This window comes from Rhea americana, unplaced genomic scaffold, assembly GCF_003343005.1.
Source record: "Rhea americana isolate MKP2758 unplaced genomic scaffold, rheAme1 scaffold_249, whole genome shotgun sequence".
Taxonomy (NCBI): domain Eukaryota; kingdom Metazoa; phylum Chordata; class Aves; order Rheiformes; family Rheidae; genus Rhea; species Rhea americana.
The window spans coordinates 446242-469437 of record NW_028186367.1 but is presented as its reverse complement, the minus strand read 5'-3'; the positions used below and the strand labels follow the sequence as shown (position 1 = coordinate 469437).

At 44.4% G+C, this 23196-nt stretch overlaps 1 protein-coding gene across 1 annotated transcript in view; it reads right to left on the bottom strand.

The window, feature by feature from the left end:
• DNAH9 (dynein axonemal heavy chain 9) overlaps positions 1-23196 on the bottom strand; it is a 211248-nt gene that overhangs the window by 169004 nt on the left and 19048 nt on the right. The window contains exons 12-25 of the mRNA XM_085306864.1: positions 22358-22484; positions 19873-20128; positions 18954-19195; positions 15862-15997; positions 14172-14368; positions 13652-14076; positions 11959-12181; positions 9875-10041; positions 8644-9514; positions 6527-6657; positions 5235-5361; positions 2125-2277; positions 1058-1183; positions 116-355 (exon numbers count right to left, since the gene is read on the bottom strand). Of these exons, the coding sequence (XP_085162990.1) occupies positions 116-355; positions 1058-1183; positions 2125-2277; positions 5235-5361; positions 6527-6657; positions 8644-9514; positions 9875-10041; positions 11959-12181; positions 13652-14076; positions 14172-14368; positions 15862-15997; positions 18954-19195; positions 19873-20128; positions 22358-22484 (3421 nt within the window). The remainder of the gene's footprint in view (positions 1-115; positions 356-1057; positions 1184-2124; positions 2278-5234; positions 5362-6526; positions 6658-8643; positions 9515-9874; positions 10042-11958; positions 12182-13651; positions 14077-14171; positions 14369-15861; positions 15998-18953; positions 19196-19872; positions 20129-22357; positions 22485-23196) is intronic.

The window sequence follows — 23196 nt, the reverse complement described above, 5'->3', positions numbered from 1 at the left end:
CCACTGAGGTAGGCAGTGATCTGAATGTATCCAGCAGTGGACAAGCCTTGGTCACCCTACTACCCCATTAACTCTCCTATCCAAAAGAGGACAGTGCTGAGCTATAAACACAAACCTTCTGAGCTATCATCTTCGCCACCACATCCCGAGCATGCACGTCAATGGTACATATGGTCATGATTTTCTGCCTGTCACCCTTGGAGAGCTGCCCAATCAACATTGTAACGAGGGTATTCAGCTGGGCCACTTGCTTCTTGTGATACTCCTTCATCGCATTCTCATAGCCTTCCTCCACTCTGGCGAAAGCAATCTCAACCTCAGTCGTCCACCAAATCTGGGTGCAGGAAAGAGCCACCTASGGGAAAGGGCTTGCTCAGTGCCAGGGAAAACACCAGGGTTACCTTAKGTTTAAGAGTGTCTGATCCACAAGATTATTAAAAACCAAGCAACCAGGACATGAAATCAAGTAATTTTGATACAGTAATCACAGCAGACATGACAACAGGGACCTGCTCTGTGACACTAATTTCAAACATCACATCAGTGATACAACCATATTTAGCAGCTACTTATTAGTAAATTAGCATCTTTTACTTTCCAGATGTGGCAGAGGAGGCAGAGCAGGACAGGCAATGATCACGAGACTGTTAAAAGTGAATCTGAGAGACTCTTCTCTCTTATTAAYCCTCACCATTTCTTTTTTCCTGCTACATCCCTGTCTCCTTCTGTGAGTGTATAAACTACTCCACGACTCACTAGGGCACAAAAGGTATTGCCTAAATCCATGAGTTCTGTTATCCAACCAACAGTATATTCTCCTTAGAACCCCAAGTAGACCATGGACCTTAGCTTGGAAACTCCATTCACGGGATTCCCAACACCAAGAACAAATCATCCCTTCCTCCCTCATGGATAGCACTGTGGAGGYCAGAACCTTCTCCATCAACAGCTAGAGGCCATTACTAAAAGAAGACAAGGCAGGATGGAAAGAGAAACCATGAGTTGCCTTTTCCAGTGTGCCRGTCAAAGAGGAGACAATCAGGACAGAGACAGATACCTGGGCCGGATAGTCAAAGAGCCACTGTTCCCTGGGCTTCTCCTCATAAGCTGTGACTGCTTCTGTCATCTCGTCTCTCACAGTAGCCCTCATGCTATCTAGTACGTGATTCAGCCAGATCTCAACCTGGAGAAGATATTAAAATGTAGTAACACATTTGCTCTTCTTAAGCACTTTTGGCAATAAGTGGAGATATAGGACGGGACAAGCATCTTAACACTCATGTCAAACATGACTCAGAAACTTTAGATTCAGCGGATTTAGCTGATTCTGGTATTTCAGGAGTAGCATGCATTTGCAGGCTCTTATAGACACTAGCAATGCAAGGCAGGCTTTGCTTAAACTCCAGCTATTCCGGAAATCAAAATGAACTTCACTGATGAGTCATTTGCTTCAATGTATTCCACCTCCAGCCCGTAAGAAGAATCACACATGGGACTCAGGCACAATCTGCCAGCAGCAAGCAAAAGTTGGTGCCAAATTTGGGAACAAGAGATTCCTGTTGAAATTAATATTTCACTGGCAAAATCCTCACTGAGAAGATAGTTTAAAAGCAGCAAGCTCTACCACTATGAAGCTCAGTGGCTTATATCATGTATTTTAGCCTCCTATATATTCCACAGAGAAAGGTGCGACTACAAGGACATACAAGTTGAGTAGCAGTTTGATTCTTGCCGTTCATARTTTGATTCTTCCTATGAAAGGAAAAGGATTTGAAAACAAGAAAAAAGTACCCTTTTGCAAAAGATGCCTATGTGGAGGTATTATGAAATATTTTAGTCTATTTTCTATCTATACCCCTCTTCTCCATTCAGGATATTTGCACAAGCTGTAAGACCAAATTTGGAACCTGTTAAAAAATGTACTTAAAAAAAAAAAAGCAGGAAAAAGGCCACAGTTCTCACTCCCACTGTGAACTCAGAGACTTATGCCTCACTTTAGTGACAACCAATCCACAGTGGGAGCAAGGATTATGGTGCAAGGATGGTGCAATGCCCAGGCAAAGGGCAGGAGAGTAGATTCCACTAGATAATACTGATGGACAAGGTCAGGGTCTTCCATCTTACCTGCCCATTACAGTCACAGGGCTCACTAAAGTTGACATACTCTTCTTCTTTGCTGTACATTCCCAGAGCAATCTTTGTTGGCTTTTGCTCAGAGTCCAGCTGGAATTTCATCTTTGCCAAGTTGTCAAAGAGTTTAGAAAGATGACGCTGTACCTGCAAAGGGAATTGTATCAATAAAGTGACCATGACAGAACAAGCAGCACGGACAGCACRATATGCACGTCATGGGCACAGAGTCATACTCAAAAAGCATGTTCTGAACCTCTTGGTAGGACTATGTTTTCATGCATGGTCAGGACATTGTTGTTATAAGCCTCTTGCTCTGTACCTGTGTCCCTCCCAATACTTCCATTTATTTCTACTTTATCCAGAAAACAGATACACCTTAATGAGTCTTGCTTCCCTATTGGCTAAGCTCCCATACAGAACAACACCACAGAAAGCAAATATCTAAAACATTACATGATTACCGCCCCACTGCCCTGTACATAAAGATGAAAGGTCTTTAGCTATCGCTCTAACTCATCCTGTTCACAGTACACTGTAGAATTTTCTTGAAGACCGCAGTGAAACTCCATATTTCTTCAGCATGAAAGTTCACTACTAGAAATCAATTATGTGCCAATAGAAAGSCTAGGGGAACAAAGGTCTCTATTTCTGCCCAAGACCCAGTAAGCAGCTCAATGGCCCAGACTTCCATGAACCCCTCCATCTTGACTTAAGGGGCCCTTCCAGAAGGAAAAGAATAATTTAGTTTTGTCCTGTTCACATTTGATTGAAAAGCTAACAGATAGAATTGTTTCAATGGGTTCTCARCATTGCCATCGGTTTAGTGTGAGCTCAACAGGTCATCAGAGCTTTTTCCAGATCACTATATAGCACACAGCTTCATCACTCTGTGTGTCACATGCCACCACCAACAAAGACTGGCTTCTCCCAAGACCGATGTTCTCAAACTAAGGGTCAATTCACAGACTGGTATCAGACAGGAGCTACCTCTCTAAGACAGCCAGGGAGGTGCAGACAAAGCCCAACCAGACTTCCGCAGGTGAAAAGTGAAAAGAGAACCACGTGAGACATCTGATGGTCTGATGCTTTCAGAGAAAGATAAGTGGACTTGTCCATTTAATCATGACACATTAACTCACAAAGGATTACAGGGATACAACACAAGCAGTCCTGCAGGGGGTACACCTCAGTAATGCACCTTCAAGTACAGCAAAATCCTGGAAGGTGCTAAGCACTGCTTACTCTGATCCAAGAAGCAACTGACATTCAGCACCTCCTCARATTAGAATCTCTCCTTTCAATTCTTGAATAAATCACAGAAACCTTTTCTTAAAGCTTCTGCTCAGAAATACCCACAGCCCACTCCCACACCTTAGCCAGTCAGCATGAATTCTGACATATTCCAATGCTTGGTGCAATGCTGCCATAGGAGCCTTAAATACACCTGAGTCGGCACAAGTTCAACACCAAGTTCAAGAGGATAATATCGTTGTGTATTTAATCCTCCTTTAGGAATGATCGGACAGACTTTGAAACTACAATGGAAAGGCTAAGAGTGTATCCATGTATGATCCCATTTGACATTTACTTTGATTTTACTGCAAATAGTTTCAAATAACACAGAAAACTCCAGGAATTTCTTCTTATTCCATGGAGCATTTTGACACAGCACCTTTTCTATCTGCATTTTTTTCCTCTCCATTTTAAATATCAGTCAACTATATATCTGTGATGCTGAGGGCTGAAATCATCCAGAAGCAGAGAGAGCTGTAAATAGTGTTAAAGGTTCGTGGCAAACAACAGCATTTCCAAAATGCTCATTCAAGTCTGCTTCATTCATGAACACTTGTATCTACTTAGACGAAAAGTTTTTTTTAATTAGACAAGTAAAGTTATCCACTACTAAAAGCTGGAATAAGGAGTGTATTCCTTACACTTTTCATTTTGTTGTGAAAATTTTGATCAGTTTTATAACTCAGAACAAGTCATATATCCTAAACAAGCCCTGCCAGAGCACAGATCTGCCAGAGAAAGTGGCCAGTGACAGCAACTACTGTAGCACTAATAATTAACTCTAATGCTGCTACGCAAGTTGCCCGATGCAAAAACCTCTATAGAATTTTTCATGACCAAATCCTCCAAACTCTGCCTACCAAGGGACAGGAAAGGTCAGCATTCCCCAGCTGAATACAGACAAGAGCACAATGAGGTCATTTCCTAAAACAAAAAGGCTTTTTACAAATTCCTCCACAGTAGGATCTGGCAATTTACCATAGTTAACATGGAGATGGTGCATTTAGAGKGATTTCCCCACATGGGCATACAGGTACTACCCCCAGGAAGCCAGTTTGGGGAAAAGAAGCTTCCTCAGTGAGATAGTCAAGATCTTTATGCCTTGAAGGTCTGACATCAAGCCCAGCCCCTGAGGTTCATAGAAATGGTAACACAAGAGATATATTTGCTTGCTTTGGTCACGGCTATTGTCTGACGAGCAACTATCTTGCCTCTTTCAGTGCATGCTCTTGTCTTCCCCTCTAGCCAGGGAATCTCAAAGGTCTTTGTGGATGAAGGAAATAATGCCCGAATAGTAAGTGTCTCTTCTGCATCAAAAAGGGACCTTTCCAAGCTGTTAGCAGTGTTCAATACCTCCAGATCTGAGTGCCCAATCTCTATCTCTTGAGTACTCAATCTTTCTCTCAGACGTTACTCAGTGGCATCCCAGGGTGGGGGACTAAAGTCAGCAGGAAGTTTTGGCTGAGATCTTCAGGAAAGATTGTCTTCTCTAACTTCACTGTATTCTAGCACAAAAACATTTTTTTGTAACAACAAAAACACCGATGAGCTCTGCTCTGTGAAATGCTTTCAGAACCAGCTGCAAGCATCACCAAGATTAGATAGGGCAACATACAGTACACGCGCTGCCTTTCAGAGATGACAGATGAAGGCCAGCTGTGATGGAACTGTTATTAAATCAAGGGGTGGTGGAAGAAAAAGCACTCAAGAAAGAAAGGAGAAGCTACAGGACAGTTCCAACACAGAGTCCTTCACCGTGGTATCAMTGACAGTTTGAAAACACAAAGGTGACAAAGTGAAAGGCTTACCAGCTGTGGGTTGGTGCCATTGGAAAGAATATCCAATAAATCTGCAGAAGAAATGAAGTAAAATCTGGGAAAAGCCAACCTCTTCGTATCCAAATATTCAGCTAAAGCTTTCTCACAAAGAGATAATCTGAGGAAATAGAGCAGATAAACAGCCCAGAACAGGCAGATAAATATTCCTTCACATTTTACACTGCATTTTGGGTTATCAAGCAGGTTATTCCCTACTAAATGGAAATGCAAGGTGTGAGCTTAGCCTGTGGACTGGTCCTCCTAAAGCATTTTCTGAATAGGACAACAGAGTAGATAGTAGCTAGTGGGTGCCTGCTTTGCTCCTTCTAGAYGTCTTTACTTGCAAGGATCAAAACCAAAGAAACTCCAAGCCAGAGGAGCCTCATGAAAACAGCAGAAATGCACAGAGAAAAAGATGTTAGAAAGGGTTTTGCAGTCTGACCCAATGTTTTAGACAAACTCATAATTTTCACAGGTGATTTTGCATTGGGATGAAGATCCCCAGAGCTGCTTTCATTCTGAGGAGCTGTATTTTAAAGTTCAATTCAAATCTACTCAGCTTTTTGTGTTTGAGAAGCCTGAACAAAAGTAAACTTGTTTGCTCCAATAGAAAATAAATCTTTCAGTGTTTATACACTAAACTACTGCTCAGCTTACAAAGTTCATAAATAACACGCAGTTAGTCCTCTGTGAGGAATACTGGCCTTATCTGCTTAAAAATGGCTTTGTTACTACTGACATGAGAGCTTTCATATAAAGTTCTTAAGTGTGTTCCAAGCAGACTAGCTCATAGGTTCAATGAGAAGTGTATCCATCTCAGGACACAAAGAGTCCTAGACCTAAAAGAGTCTAGTTATATACCATGTATCAAGGGCATACATGCAATGATAACTTTGTAAATTAAAAGAACATGGACTTAGGCCTGCTACAGATATCCCCGCTCGGAATGCTGAATAGATATCTAAGACATTGCATCTGGGGTAGCAGTGAGTCCACGTCTTATTCAAGTCTTCTGAATGCCCAGCTTTGTATGGGTGCAAATTCTCATCTTGAATCAATATTCACCAACATTCAGGATGAGAATTAGTACATACATAAAGCCAGACTGCACTTTGGGGGCTTCAAGGTGATGGATCACAAATAAAACAACACAAGAAAAATCAGAAGTGTTGTGATTTGTGAATACAAACAACCCAGCATAGTCCAGGGAGAAAGGATCGAGTACAGGGTAAATAACAGACTTTATCACAGTACCAAAATCCAAGGATGGAAATTTTACCTACCTGCTCTGAATATCCTCCAGGTGTTCAGAYAGACCTGGTTTATTGGTGGCCTCAACTACACTTGGGGTTTTCTGAGCTTCATAGGCCAGTTCTTTAAAATCGATGTCAATCACTTCAAAGCGTTTAGAGTCCTACAAATAGCAATACAAAGAAYATACTTACAGTAAAACACCCCACTTTCTGCTAAATTATCCCATAGTCTGGTTACTATCCAGCTTTGGGGTGAGAAGAGAGATTCTTGGTAGAGACTCTCCTGCCTTGGGTCCTTCTAATGTTTCAGAAGGGCTTTTCCATCTACATGGCTGAAACAAGCACCCAACTAGGCATCACCTCCTTGTTGCTGTATCCCAAAGGGATCATAGATAAAATGATCCATGCAGAAGCCAAATCATAGGACCACCCTTTTTTTGTGGGTTTGGATTCCCCTTTGAATGTTTCCTTGTAATTCTTCCTTTTCCATGTCTAGAGGAAATACCAACTTTCCCAGGTCACACAGCAGTAGATGTTCCCTTACAGGGCAAAGGTTGCTGACTTCATGCAAATTTACTCTTTTTCTCATAGTACCACATAGGAACCCTCGGGCTTCATCTGCAAAATGAGTGACYGTTCTAGCAGAGCAAAGCCCTTCCATGTCTTCAGTAAGGCCCAGAAAATCCCACGTGGAACAGCACACAGACAAATATGTTCTCCAGGTAATGGGGACCCAGAATTTCTGGAGCAAATCACTGAAGAATAAATAAAGGTATGTTCAAAATGCTGCTGGTCCTCCCTTCTTCCAGAGTCAGGCCTCCTGAGTCAGGAGACTGAATAAAAGTGTTCCTAGCTTTCTCAGTAACAAATCCACTTTAACCTGAGCTCAGCTCTGGTAGCAAGGCTCTAGCTACAGACTGGAGTCCTCCTTGCACACAACACATGTAGCAGTCTCCAAACACACATCCCATGCTCTGCTGACACATCTTCTCCCAGCCTCAGGTGCATCCCGAAGGGGTTCTGTCTCTGGAGGCTTTGAGCTTCTTCCTGAAGGGAAGAAGCTGCTAATTTGTGCCACTTGCCAGGCTGGTATTGAGATGCAGATAGCTGCCCAGTTGGATGTAGATTTAAAACATGAAGTGATTTCACACATGAYATCAGATAGCTGTTGGATATTAACAGCTTTCTGGCACATGGTATAGTCTTCAGGACACCAGAGATTCGGGCTGGTTATTAGGACCTATTTACATTGCRCAGTAATCAAGGTATGCTAAGTATTTTCCAAAGTAGAGGAAAGAACAGTCYTAGCCCTGAAGCACTGCCAACCAAGCAGACAAGGGTGAAGGGATGGAARCAGCATTCTCTAAAATCAGGCTGTCATTGTGCTGTGCACATCTTTGTCTCTGGTCTTAGTCCCCTGGGACTGACAGAAGCACTATCAATGCAGGGCAGCCTCTGCTCCACCTAAAGTGTGATGTCTACCATTGCACAGAAGCAGGGAAAGCAGTGATGCAGTCAACCATGGCTCATTTGAGAGTAAAAGGCAGGTCCCTCAGCATGGTTGAGGGTGGCCCAGCATGGCCATGAATCAGCCTGGAGGATTTTCTTAGTAATTAAGGGAATATGGAGTAGGGTTGGACTCTTTAAGACACCCCGAAGGARGTCACCAATTACAACTTTGTTCTGGATTCCAAAGCTTGAGCAGAACAGCTGCTCTCCCTCTGCACCAGCTCTGAAGGTATGGAAAAGGATACTGCCAGAGCTGCCTGACTCAGCTTTGTTTTGATGGCTCACATCTGCGTAACCATCYCTGTTCTCCTATCCCTGAGGAAATGTGGAATCTGCCTCCAGCACTGAACTAAGCTAACAGTCTTCCACTCATGTGCAGTCTCCAGTAATCCTGTACTTCCTAGGCAACAGTGAAAGGGGGAAAATCAGTTTCTCAGCATGGCTCAAGCACAACTTACAGGACAAAAACATCCTGGGTCGGCACTACGGAAACTATTGTAGTACTAAGGGAACCTCCAGAGAAAGGGAGGCATCTAGGGAAAAGCTGCAGGCTGGGGAAATTGGCATTACAGATAATCCCATTTCACACAGTGGAAGCATCTTCCTAATGGAGAAAATGGGACTTTGAGTTTTCATACCTCGGGAAGTTGCATCCGTATATCTTCTGAGCCTATGAATATGCTTTCCAAGTGAGACCATGTACGCTGCACTTCAAACCAGAGAGAAATGACAGAGTCTGCAGTGGATAGCCTTCTTTGCCATGCAGACACTTCCTCCAGGAAGAAAGCAATATACTTGGATGTCATTAAATTCTGCAGCTGCACCTGGTTGTCTTCTAAAGTTTCAATGAGTTCCTCATCTGATTTCAGCAATGGGATGTTTGTCCGGGGGTGAGGCTCATACTGAAAGTCCATGCTGCTCCAGGTTGTTTTTAGCTCCTTCAGGACTTTCTCCATACTCATTTCTTTCACTGCTTTGTCCACAATGCCACGAACCTCATCCTCAAAGTTATGTAGGTTGAGCTTCAAGAGGTCAGCTAGTGTGGTGTCTGAGTCCATCACAAACTTTACACCCATTGTCTGCATCAGTTGATTCCAATGTCTTTCTCTAATGGCAGGATTTTGAAGTTCTGCCACTGCTTTCAGGGCTGTTAACATGTTCTTTACCTTGCTGTCCAGCCCAATAAAAGCRTCCCACGCCCTCATTTCTTTATCCAAATTTCGAATCTCTCTTGCAAACTTTTTGCACTCAAGATCCATGTTTTCCACATTAATATCCACCCATTTAGTGTTCTGCCAAGCACCAAGGCTAGAGTTTACAACAGAAATCATATCCCAGAGCTCCTTTAGAAGACACATTTCCTTTCTGCACTGCTTCAGTTGCTTATAATCTGGAACCATGACTTCAAACAGACCAGCTGATTCATAAATCGAGGTCATGGCTGACTCCATTTGTTTAATCTCAATGTGCTTTGCATCCAGCAATTGATAAGGCTTTTCAGTGTCAAACCTACAAAGAAATGTTTATTCTTCGTAAGTGATATTGTAACAGCTTCTAAAGAAAATATAAAACAAGTGGTGCCTCTAAGAGAAAGTAAATGTGAAACATCTATAGTACACATCGATGCTACTACCATGTGGCACTACTGACACCATCTTAAAGTGATATTGCACACTCGGCATCCAAATTCAATCTCTTGCTAACAGTGGACAGTACTCCTGGGGCACTACATTCCAGATATAAGAAATGTAACACTGTGAGAAGGTAGGAAATGTGTATCAGTGCTAGAACATACGACCTCAGGRCATCTGGAGATGACCCTGTAAAGCTTTTTCCTCTGGGCTTCTGTGATGTTTAATTTGCCCATACCTGAATGGTGCTTCTTTCCGAAATTGCTCTCTGAATTTATGCTGCTGAACATCAAATGYTGCACAGCTCTTGCGAATAACTGTCATTTCATTTGCCTGCAAAGGAGCCACATGCTGTTTCACAGCTATTGCCAGCTTCTTTATATTGTTCCATTTCTCTGGCAGCTCCTGCAAGCAAAATTTAAATGCTGGTAGAGAGTATTTTCTACTTCATATATCTGATCTGTTTACGGATARTCACAACACAGGAAAAGCAACAGATTTTATTCCTAAAATTTCTAAGGAAGTTTTATCATGACGTGAAGGCCAASCACAAAATTTAGGACAAAATAATTCACAATTTTGAAGATGAAGACACTGACACTTTATGTGTTCTGATTGTAAGAGTCTTCAACGAGTTCAGAAGAAGGGGCATCAGAATAGGTCCTGGGCTCTATAAAAAATATTGATCCTAGCATCAAGCTGGATCCAGTGTCTCCTGGGAGAGGCTGAAGGCAAGAGGACAGACTGTGTAAGCCAGCTCATTGCATCAACCAACCTCTCCAAGGTAATTAAGAGAGGGAGCCTGACATCTCTTACAGTAGAAGATGAGGTTACACCAGAAAGACTTCTGGAGAGATCTCTTGGGCAAATCCCCCCAACTTGAGGTGCCTGAGGACTGGAAGAAAGCCAATGTCACTCCAGCCTTCAAGAAGGGCAAGAAGRAGCACCCAGGCAACTATAGGCYGGTCAACCTCACCTCTGCCCCTGGGAAGGTGATGGAACAGCTCMTWCTGGATGTCATCTCCAGACATATGGAGGAAAAGAAGGTGATCAGGAGTAGTCAGCATGGATTCACCAASGGGAAWTCCTGCTTAACCAATCTGGGAGCTTTCTATGATGGAATGACTGGCTGGGTAGATGAGGGGAGAGCAGTGGACGTTGTGTCCCTTGACTTCACCAAGGCCTTTGACACTGTCTCCCATAACATCCTCCTAGATAAGCTCAGGAAGTGTGGGTTAGATGAGTGGACAGTGAGGTGGATTGAGAAGTGGCTGAAAGGCAGAGCTCAGAGGGTTGTCATCAGTGGCACGGAATCTRGTTGGAGGCCTGTGGCTAGTGGAGCCCCCCAGGGCTCAGTCCTGGGTCCCATCCTGTYCRACTTCTTYRTCAATGACCTGGATGAGGGGWCAGASTGCCTSCTCAGCAAGTTTGCTGATGCTACCAAGCTGGGAGGAGTGGCTGATMCACCTGAGGGYTGTGCTGCCAKTCAGAGAGACCTGGACAGGCTGGAGAGTTGGKYRGAGAGGAACCTCCTGAGGTTCAACAAGAGCAAGTGCAGAGTCCTGCACCTAGGGAGGAATAAYCCTAGGCAYCAGTACAAGCTGGGGGCTGACCTGCTGGAGAGCAGCTCCGCAGAGAAYGACCTGGGAGTGCTGGTGGATGACAAGTTGACTATGAGGCAGCAATGTGCCCTTGKGGCCAGGAAGGCCAATGGTCTCCTGGGGTGCMTTAGGAAGAGTGTTGCCAGCAGGTCAAGGGAGGTGATCCTGCCCCTCTACTCAGCCCTGGGGAGGYCRCATCTCAAGTACTRTGTCCAGTTCTGGGCTCCCCAGGACAAGAGAGACATGGAGCTACTGGAGAGAGTCCAGCGTAGGGCTRCGAGGATGATCAGAGGGCTGGAGCATCTGCCCTATGAGGAACGGCTGTGAGAGSTGGGCCTCTTCAGCCTGRGGAAGAGAAGACTGAGGGGGGATCTTATCTATGTGTACAAGTACCTGAAGGGAGGGTGTCAAGGGGATGGGGACAAACTCTTTTCAGTTGCCCTATGTGACAGGGCAAGAAGCAATGGGCAGAAACTGAAGCACAGGAAGTTCCGCCTGACCATGAGGGGCAWTTTTTTTCACTGTGAGAGTGACAGAGCACTGGCACAGGTTGCCCAGAGAGGTTGTGGGGTCTCCTTCTCTGGAGATCTTCAAGGCCCGCCTGGATGCAAMCCTGTCTAACAGGCTCTAAGTGACCCTGCTGAGCAGGGAGGTTGGACTAGATGATCTCCAGAGGTCCTTTCCAACCTTACTGATTCTATGATCATAAATTTTCACCCACCTCTAGTTGCTTATGGACTTCCTCCGGCAGCTGTTGTTCATATATCTTCAGTAGTTCAATGGTTTGCTTTAAAGGCTCAAACATCTTATCAGTGACACTGTGCCTTTCTTTAACAGCCATCAGGTGACCCATAATCTCCACCAAACCATCATAATCTCCTTTTTCAACCTTTTTGCTCAAACCTTTATCAGCAATTTTTATGAACTCTTCAAGGTCAGTCAAGCTATATAGTACAAAGCAGGAAAATACACAATGAGAGTAGTTCATATTTAAACATGTTATCAGCCTTACTCCAGGCAGCTGAACTGACATGGACAACTGACAAGGAAAAGGCCTGGCTAACCCTGACCATTGCATGCTAACACATTGAGGGCATTAAAACACCAATTCTCATGGTACAGCTTCCTGCAAGGAACAAATACACACGCGGGGACTTCTCAGGCTGGAGAAAAGACACCTGATAAGGAGTACAACAGAGGCCTGTAAACTCCAGAGGAAATGCCTGTTGCAGGAGGTTGCAGATGATAAAAATTTACAGAGGCTCACAAAAGCAACTGAACATTCACGAGAGAGAAAAAAAATTACTAAATACAAARGCATGAGCCCTGGTTCTCAAAGTTTTTGAGTTACAAGTTGTTAGAGACAAGGAGAGTAAGTAAYCTGGGGAAGCTTCCCTACTCGCTTGCCCTGTTCTTAACTCATCCGCTACTGGGCACTGCCAAAAAAGACAGGAGCCTGGGGTACCAGATCTTTAGTCTTCTCCAGCACAGCCATTATTCTGTTCTTAAAATACTTATTTTTTTTAAACATCTGCTTAAATTCTGCAGATATTGCTGGGTCAAGAYACATCCTTTCAATTCTTTACCTAATAAAGTCTATACTGCCAAGTTGGAGACTTTTAGTACGAACTCTTAAACATCTACTTTTAAAGCTAAACAAAAAACCTCAAAAAGATAGATAATCAGAATTATGGTCTTGAAAACCACACGCAAYAGTCTTCACCACAACTACCTGCAACTATTTGTTTGCAAGTATCCAAAACCTGCAACATCCTTCAATCACAACTGCTCAAATAAATCACCTGATGCATCATCCCACACCAAGCGAGCGACTGAGCAGCTATTCAAATCATGGAACAAATGTTAATTCAAAACTTCTTTCCAAAGTCCCTCCTTTCTGTAACCTTGAAACCACCTTCCCATGATTGCTCATACTAGCCAGCCTGAATCACATTCTTCTGTGTGTACTCAAAAAGCAATGCWTTCAGAAATACAACAAGTATCTCATGGTATTAATGAAGCTTTACTGATGGTAATATCAAATTCAACACAGAAAACACAGACTTCCTGGTACAGATTAGATTAGATGAATCAGTGTGAACAGATAAACCAATGTCCCATCCAAAATCTAACYGCAAGTCCCAAGAAGAGCTGGTAGTGAGATGTCAAAAAGTACCAAGGCCACAAAACTCTTTCCATTTTACTCATTCAATTACATAAGTTCCCAGCAGAGAGCAGGGAATGGAAGTTGCAGAAGATGTGATAGAGTGRGCATGCAGTATGCGCACTCTTTCCTTGCTCCCATTTTGGTGTATTTGGTGACCAATTTTGAAATAATGAAGCCCAGTCAAGAAAAGAAATACTCTTTTACTCAGTGTAGGTCCCAGGGGACAGGAAGCAGGAACAGTTCTTACCTGTGTGTGACATGGTCAATGAGATGCTGTTTAAACATCAGGCTCCACTTTTTAATTACATTCAACAAGGATACCTTAAAAGGTCGAGCATCGATTTTCATCCAACTGTGGAACACACTGATGGGCTCGATGTGGTTCACCTCCTCGTAAATCTTCTCATAGGAGTCAATCTGTTCTCTGAACTGCTGTAGTGTGGGAGGAGTCTCAGGGACTCCATCCTCTGTGTGGGTCTCAATTTCCACAGCAGTGAGGACGTGACCATATAGGAGGAACTGGCGGATGGACTCTTTTCTGTCATCCCCGTAGAGGTAGGAGTAGTGGTCAAAGGAATTGCGGTAATCACAGCAGGCCACCATCACAGTCTGCACGCGCTCCATCAGGTCATGGCGCATGTCAGCTAGATCAGCCATGTCCTCCATGTCGGCCTAGGAAAGGACAGGAAAGCATGGTGAGTTGGGGGATGAATGGATATAGCTGTGCACTGTTGCACAGCACAAGGGAGCTCCACAACAACAAAGACCTGATAATGAGGGAAACCGCTGTGCTCAGCCAGCCTGGGCATCAGTGATGAGATCCGGTAGATGTCATTGAGAAGACTTTCCATCATGTCATAGAAGCCATCATTTGTGCCAGGGTCCAGGGAGGGACGGAATACCAAATCTGGAATCATCAAATCCAGCTGCACTTCAAACAGCGGAGCAAGTCCTGCCTTAGGATCTGGTAGGGAAGAACAGAGATGCTGAGATCTCTTTCAAAGGGAAAAGAACRATCTTGACCTGTAAGCAACATCCCACCATAAAACATACATGTTCCACCTCACAGGAACAATAGGCATTTAAAAATGACTGATGATAGCCTGTCTGGGAAGGACCAAAAGGTGGATCCGATAACAGACATCTGCTCACTGGTTCCAGTGACATTATACCTGCACACAACATGGAGAAGATGCTGGGCAAACTAGCTACTGTTTTGGTACCCGCATGAGTTGCTGGAGAACAGATGAGACAAAAATGATTGAAGGACTGAAAAAAAGGCTTTAGCGTAAAGCCTTAACAAGATCAGGCTCTTCAGCTAATCAAAAGGGAGCCTGAGAGMTGAACAATTACAATGTAGAAGTATTTGCAAAGGAGAAAAATACCAGGAACCAAGAGGCTCTTTAGTTTAGAGGAGAAATGCATGAAGGAAAAAAAAATGCAAAACAGCAACCAGAAACCAAAGCCAAATTCAAATGTGAAATTATGTGCCTGTTTCGAAMAAAGTGGGTGAAGTGCTGGATTCTCTAGTTCAGTGTGTCTGCACATCCAAGTGGGAAGCATTTCTGGAGATGTGCATTAGCTGAACACAAATTGCTCTTAGCAGAATGAGTGAAACTCCATAGCGGCCTTATGCAGGAGGTCTGACTGAGTAACTTCTGGACCCATCTCATCTCATGCTTCATCCCTGATGTTGATAGAGGGGACTAAGTCTTAGGAATCGAGTTTTTCTTTCATGTCTGTAATCAGCAGAATTTGCTCTTGAGATTCTCCACAAAATGAAAGATGGTGTCACCCTGATGCTTTGTGCATGGGAGGACAGCAGGTGGCTGATACTCAAGCTGTGGCACAGATCTGGGATGATGCCTCAATTTACTCTGTTCATCAGTCCCTGCAAATGATGCATTGTCCTTTTCTCCTGAGCAATCCTTTGCTCCAGTGACCAGGGAGTGGAGTCACCCTTTCTATCCCCCAACACTTGCTGTAGACTGTGTAAGAAGCACAGAAGAAAGTCAGAAAGAAAAGAGCATCTCCTAGGCATAAGGATGAGCACAAAACAGAAATCAGCAATGGAAATCTGACCTCTGCAATGCTTCTCTTCAGCTGGGAAACACAACCTCCTTATCCTGAGTCCCACAGATTCTTCAGGTAAACATAAAATATCCCCCACTCTTACTCCAGTGTCTAGGTCTCCTCATTCCACAAATATTTGGGCAATGAAGGGAGGAATGCACATTCAGTGTACCTCACCTTTGCCATGCACAAGGGATTTAAATGCTGCAATCTCTACAAAAGTCACAGAGTTAGACAAAGGTCATCTCTCCGTTTCTCCTCAGGCACAAAACCACTGAYCTAGGCTCAAGATTGTATTGTTCTGGCTGCAAAGGAGACCAAAAAACCTTCCCTATGTGAGAGTAAGGTAATCATCCTGACCAGCAGAGCAGAATCAGCAGTCACCTGTGTTTTCCAGAAGATACTTGAGTGAGCACTCAATGGTAGTAAAGAATCCATCCAAGACTATTTCATCCACATAATCCACGTAGGCCTTCCAGACATCAGATGCAGTGTCTGCAGTAAAGAGGCTCTGATTTTCCTAGAAGAACAAGATGACACCTTCRACTATTCAAAGCYCGCCTGGATGCAACCCTGTCTAACATGCTCTAGGTGATCCTGCTTGACCAGAGGGGTTGGACTAGATGACCTCTAGAGGTCCTTTCTAACTTATCAACTCTATGATTCTGTGAACTACAGCAGGACTGAGTTTCTTACAGGAGAGGAGCTCATAGTTAAGGACACATATCAGTAAGCACAGAGTTTCAAAATGGATGCCAGCTTTGTGAAAGGATAGGACACTAACTAGCTGTTATTATTGGTAGGATAATTACAATTTTCTCCTTTCACCAAGGGAGGTTTTGTTTTGTGAAACAGCTAAAAATAATTACAAAGTATAACCCACCTCCATGCAGAAGAGACCTAGCAGCTCTGCAGCATGTTCTCTTCTTTCCATCCGTAAGCCACAGAGTTTGAGGCTGTTTTGCATGCCAGAAGACATGGAGGAGACAAAAACTCCTCCAAACACACAAAGACTTAACCCTCCTGGACAGTACATTAAGATCTTGAGTGGACCAGGCCCTCAAGGTGGACTCTTTACACCTCTTCCCTAYGAACGGGCATCGCAAAGACCAGATGGCTTTTAAATTGAAGGGAGGGTATTTAAATAAATCACTTAAAAATAAAAAGAAAATAAAAGGTATTCAAAGCCAGATAAGAGAGTTTGAGATTGATCAATCTCYCCACCATCTTCCTTTCCTCTAGACTACCTCTCAGTCAGGAAATTCAGGGTTTTATTGGTCAGCACAGACCCATCCTTCACGAGTCTCTCTTTCCAATCCCAAGAGACCAGACTGTATCTCCTCTCTGCAGCCCCCCAGCCTGTGCTGTGATGCCAGCTCCCACCCACGATCTCAGTGCTCCTTCCCCTAAGCCTGCCTAATAGGTCTCAACAGAGGCACAATCTCAAGAAAAATAAGATCCAGCTTGTAGATAGCAGAAATCAACACATACAGCCTGTTGCCACTGGGGTCAATGCACCTTGGCAGCATTGCACATGTGGGCACATAGGACAGGATGCTGTTCCCTGCAACACTCGGCCACACAAGGATGCCCTACAGTAGTGAGTTGCATGGTGGACTTGGCACACAAGATAGAGCAGTGTTGCTGGTTGTGCTTGCACCAGCCCAAAGTTGCTTTTCCTCTCTTCAGCATGTCATAACTGAGTGCTCAAACTCATTAACAGAGCAAACCAAGGCTCTAGTCCCTTGCAGACTTATCTTGGTAGCACTGAGCTGATGCTAGAGGAAAGCGAACTTCATAAGGATGAACTTTTTAGAAACTCCTCCTAGAAAGCACCACTCTCTCTTCACTTTGGTGAATGTTTCTTTGGTAAGATCCTCTTGTTCCTAGTGTTTTAATGAGTTCTTACCCTAGAGCCTTATCCTGATGSGAGAAGTGCAGTGGGACCCAGAGTGGCCAGCATGTAGCATATACTGCCTTGTCTTTGCCTGTGGGTGCATGTACTCAAACACTCATAGTGCTTCTTTACAGTGCCCTCAAAATTTATCTGCTCCTAGGAAGACTCGAGCAACCTGAGCAAGCCCAGCAGATCAGCTCTTGCTCAGTCTGCTCTTCCTCAACATAGCAGACTTGGCTAGCACTGGCCAAGGTATACACAGGTATGGGACATCAGCAGGGTTCCCTCTTGGGACACAGTGCCTTTCCCCCAGGACCTTCATGCTGCTTTGCAGTTAGTCCTGCTCCTGTGAGAAACACTGGCAGTGCCATCATGACAGTGATGCCAACTTTCCTGACGGGATCACAAGCCCATGTCCTCCTCAGCCAGACTAGGAGATGCCCTGGACCTTTGGGTAGCAACTGGAGGTGACTGAGCCTGTTATAGTTGTTAAAGAAAAGCAACATGGGGCTTTGAGCTGAGGCAGTGGTGATTCACCCAGYTGGACCCAAAACAAGGTCACCATGGCCAAAGGCCTCTTGTGAAGCACCACCCTCACAGAAGAGGAGGATTAGCCAACCAAGGTCCTYGGTGAATGTATTACACTTCTTACTTCCACTCTGTTACCAGTGCCTCTACTGTGAGATTTATATATTCTGAGTAGCCTGATGAATGGTGTTCAAGTTGCAGACAAACCCCTAAGAATCAGGCCCAGGAGAAAGCTGAGGACACACACACTGTAAAATCCTTGCCACACGTTTGGTGTGCAGAGAAAGGGGCTTTAGAGGTTTAGGGCYGATTGCATACATCCAGGCAAGGTGAGTAGCCAGAGGTGGGTGTCCCAGGGMAGATCAGCATTCTCTTAAGAGAGTCCAAGGCCAGACAGCAACCTYTAGGAGAGAACTGGATCTAAAAATCCCATCTCCCTCCAGACTGATCCTGCTATGTAAGGCACCTTCCTCAGGAAAAGTGAGGAATAGAGCTTTGGCATTTCTCCTGGACTGCAATAAGGACTCTCAGCTCCAGCGATGTCACTAGAAAGCACCAAAACTTTGGACAGCAGCTGAAATACTTTTCTCCTACTGCTTAGCTTTCCCTTTTGACTGTTAGCATCACCTCCTGCTCCCGCAAGGGAACAAGTCTGAAAGAGAAAGGTCAACCCCAGCCAGCTGCCTGTGTATTTTCAAGTAAATATTTTGGAGGGTGATTTTCCTCTGACCATGATCCCAGAAGCTGATGYACTACTTCCCTCTAGTGGTTCCACAAAACCTAGGGCTGCCTCTCTGCTGCAGCTGGATCTGAACTCCTTCGCTTGATACAGCTGCTCATGTTTCTGTCCTCAGCAGCGCTGAGCCAGCAATATCACACCACACAGCCATACCAGGTCACTCAACAAAGCTAATATTAATTAACTCTGGCTTTTCAAAGAAGTTCAGTGAGTTAATTTTAAGGTGAAACAGTTCTGGACATTTTCGTCAAGCTGGAAAGAGACACAGAGCCTGTGAAGAGCCAGTCTGCCCCTAGGGAACATTCCCCTCACCTTCACCAGCGAATGAATCCTCAGCCCTGACTCTCGGACGAGGTTGTAATGCTTTTCCAGGTGGTCCTGACAGTCCTCTAGACTCAGTAATGATTCCCTTTTACCATCTTTTCTCTCAAATATGGGTGACACCCATGAMCTTAAGATGGTCTGAATCTCCTCAACATTGTCTTTGGCTTTCTGCATCCTCTGCTCAAGGCTGTGGACATCATCCATCACCGTGGAGATGTGATCCCAGACACCTGTTGACAAACAAGACGATTGACTACGTATTTTCAGAGCTGTTGGGCCAAGCTCTCATGTACCTTTTGGATCAGCCTCCGATGTTTTCCTTACAATCTCACGTATTTTTGCCCATCATAAATGCAAAAGACTTACCACCTCCACTGACAGTGCAATTTCCTACCCAGAGTCACTTCTAGCTCCTGTCTATGAGCTAGAGTACAGATAGTCACAGCTATCTACTGTCCTTCTCTACTGTGTTTTGCAGTTAAAATTGATCAAGCAAGAACACTAGTTAAATCACCTCAAAGTCAAGGTGCACAAACCCCACAAAACTCTAAGGGAGTGGCCAGCATAGCCCATGAGCAGAGGCTTCAAATTCCAGCCTTGCCAGCTCTTGCAAAACCAACTCTCCGGCTGCACTGCTTGCAAGGCCAACCTCTCCTCCCCTACAAGTCCAGGCTTAACCTCAAGGGAGCAGGATTCCTGTCCACAATTCCATCAGAGCAAGAGGATGTGGAAAAGGTGCAGGCAAACTTGGGGCTGCCTTTCACCTTCCTGGTATTGGCTCTGCTGGCAATTCATCTGCCCTACTAGGAATCACAGCTGGAAATGAGGCAACAGAAGTCAGGTACACAGGAAGGTTCTGACAAGACCTACCTGCATGCCTGACTGCCCTAACACTGTACTAACTTACCTTCCATCTTCCAGTTCAGCGTTTCTTCTGCTTCTTTCAGCTTCAAGTCAATATCCTGCAGCTGCCCCTGTATTAGAGGATATTCAACCTCCAGGACTGTCTTCAGGATCTTGTTGTATCTGTTCACCATCAGCTCCAAATTTGCCACCATCTGCCTGTACAATTCCTTGGAGGAATAGATTTCCGCTGCTGTCGGTGGGATGCTTCCCATCTGGCTTCTAGACAGGTAACTCACCTCCCTCAGCACTGAAACCAGCTGGAGAAACACAGCAGAGAGCTGAATATGGAATAAATCCTCTCCCTTTATCTGACAGATGCTCTCCAACCAATCCTGAATGTTTCATGGTTTTCAAAGGCAATGATATTCTGCTGTAAATTCACAAAGCAACATGCTCTGAAAAGGGGACAGATACCTCTGAGTCTGTCTTTCCTTAATCTCTGCCTCTGGTTTTCTTTCCAAATAAAGAAAGATAATTTTTTCTAACTGCAAGACTAGCAAATTGTACATAACCCCTAAAAGCCATGTTGGACTCTGGCCTTTTCAAGTGCTATCACCAGCAAAAAAAAAAAAGTCTATGAGGGACTGTGCAATTAAGGTGCCTGCACAGATGTTGACAAATAGAGCTTTGTGAATGGTTTTCTACAGAAAGACAAGATGGATCAGACTCCAGTTCTGTTGGTTTGCTGGTACTGATTGGCATTTAAAAAATACGGCTCCCAATCCAGTAAAAGAAGACTCAAATACTCCTGGTTTCAGCATATCCAGCGTCTATCAAAGCCTGCTGTTGGATCAGCCCAAACAAAGCTACTCAGAACCAGTGCACATCTGAGTCATACTAAGACTGGATTGAAGGGATTATTAAATTATGCAACCAGTATAACTGCGTTCCTGTAACAAACGGAATAGCGAGTCCTTCCAATGCGATATACCACTTCTGAGACTAAAAACCTTTGCTGAGTTTAATGGTCAGTAATTTAAAGTGCTCCTGGAACTGCACACATTCACAGATTGATAGAAATTGGGCATAACGTGTGGGAAATAGCAGGGGTGAAACACCACCCCAGGCTGCAGCTGAGCTTGAGATGCAGGTCTCTGAAAATCAACTTTCCTTTAGGTTGGCAGATTGAATCAGTTCTTCCTGAGAGGATCTGGGTAAGAAATCACTCTGATTCTGTCCCATTCAGGCCCTCTGGTCCCTGTTCCCAGCTCCTATTTTGCATAGGAAACCTGAGAAGCTGCAGGTATGAAAAGTGGGTGAAACAACACATGCATGGACTAAACAGCCAGACACCTTTGTCAGTGTCCTTCCAAAAAGCTGAGTGACCCCAGGAATAGGCAAGGGTTTTTGAAACTGAGCCTGATGCTAGCCAAAATCCAACATCCAACAGAATTGGCTAAGGTCTCTAGAAAGCAGGCTTCCTTTGAAGGGAAGGAAAAGAGAAGAAACCTCTGGAGAGGTGGATGAAGGAGGATGAGAAGGAGGGGAAGCCAGGGGATTGAGGGAGCAAGAGCAGGGGCAAGATAAAGCCAGGCACCTCTCTTCTTTTCTTTGTGCTGCTAAAGTCTAGGAAGTCTCCATCACAGGCTCCACATCCTGTCTCTATGGTGAAGGATGGAAAACATTCCCTGAGGCCATTTGGTTCCCACCTTAGCAGAGGGCCTTCAAGGAGATGGACAAACACCTTGACTGAAGATACAGCCTTGAATGAGCTCTAAAACCTAAATATTTCCCTCTGCATGAGATAGGACCCTGGGAAGTTTTTGAAGCCATGGTGTCCTAGGTCCCTGAGATTCACCCTCCCCCAAGTAAATCAAATTTTTACAGTTGACAGATCCTGGGTCTCACAAGGCCCCCAAAGCTTTTGATCCATCTATGCACACTACTGGCTTGGACCTCTCTCTCTCTTGGAAGATGTGGAAAGACTTACTCTCCCTATGCTGGAGACCAGGTTTAAGGGAACTCCAAGAGACAGAGAAAAGATTTTACATCTGTTGCAGGTCTCAAACTGCAATAAAGGAAATTCAACGGCAACAAAACTGGCATAACATGGAATCTCTCCTGGGTCTTTGATACGCTTTCAGGAAGCCCACAGGTCAGGTACATATAATGGGAAACCACCTCTGTACATGGTGCCCCAACACTCTCCCTACTAGCACCAAATCTGGTTTGGAGATGCAAACATCAGTTAAACATCTGACTTTTCAGAGGCTTTCCTGCCACCAGTTATAGGTGGAATTTGCTCTGCTTAATTCTTAATACAGAGCTCAACCATTCTGTGAAGTTTTACCAAACAGCGTACAGAATCCAGAARGAGGACGCTAAATTCACGTTACCTGCCACAAAAGGGGCTCCACAGATGTTAATAGAAGCAATCTATTAAAAAACCCAGCAGAACTCTCTTGCACGGCAGGGCCTGCTGAGAAACAGTGACAGTGAGGTATGCCTGCAGACAGCCAGGAAAGCTAGCTCGCAGGAGGTTTTACCTGGGGATCAAAATTGACCACAATCAGCTTTGTTTCTGGATCTCGTCGGATGAGCGGCTGAATGAGGTTATACTGTGATTTTTCAGAGACTGTCTGGGACCAGTCTTCATAGAGCTTTTCCTGATACCTGTCACAAAAAATAACCACCATGCACCTACCGTGCCAGCAGGCCAAGGTGTATAATAAACGAAAATCAAGCCCATTTCTGAGAGCTAAGGAACATGGAAGAATATTAAAAATGTATCCATACTATTTCCACAGACAACATAATTCTAAATACAAACACTCAAAAACCAGTGAAAGCATCAAGTCAGGAATGCAAAGATCACTCAAGTACCATTTTTAGCAGAGGACTAAAATTTAGAGACAGACTTTCAAAAATATTTGTCATAAAGCAGTAGATAAGAAGCTCGTGTGGATTTCCAAAGTGTCCAAGCAGATCAGGTGCCTAAACATATACAAGTCATAGGGATGGATTTACTTCATCTACGTACACCTCAGGCATACAGCTGAGGCTGTGGAGCTAGAAGTGCAGTTGCCCTCAGTTCTCTTAGAGTCAGTGTAGAGAGACAGCTAGCTTCAGAGGACAATTCAGCTCTTAGATGGCTCAGTCATTCAGTTGGAGACTAAAATACAGAGGACTGAATCTGAGTCTTGAGATCTCAGAGGTCATGGACAGTCGGTGGTCCCTACCACTCAAAAGACAAAATCACTTCAGAATCATTTTGTCATCTGAACACTTTGGAAATGTTACCCAGAAAAAACACCTATGCTAGAGTCATCTGGGATCCTCTGCTACAGCCACACATTTGCTATTGCTGGAACTCCTTCCACTGTTA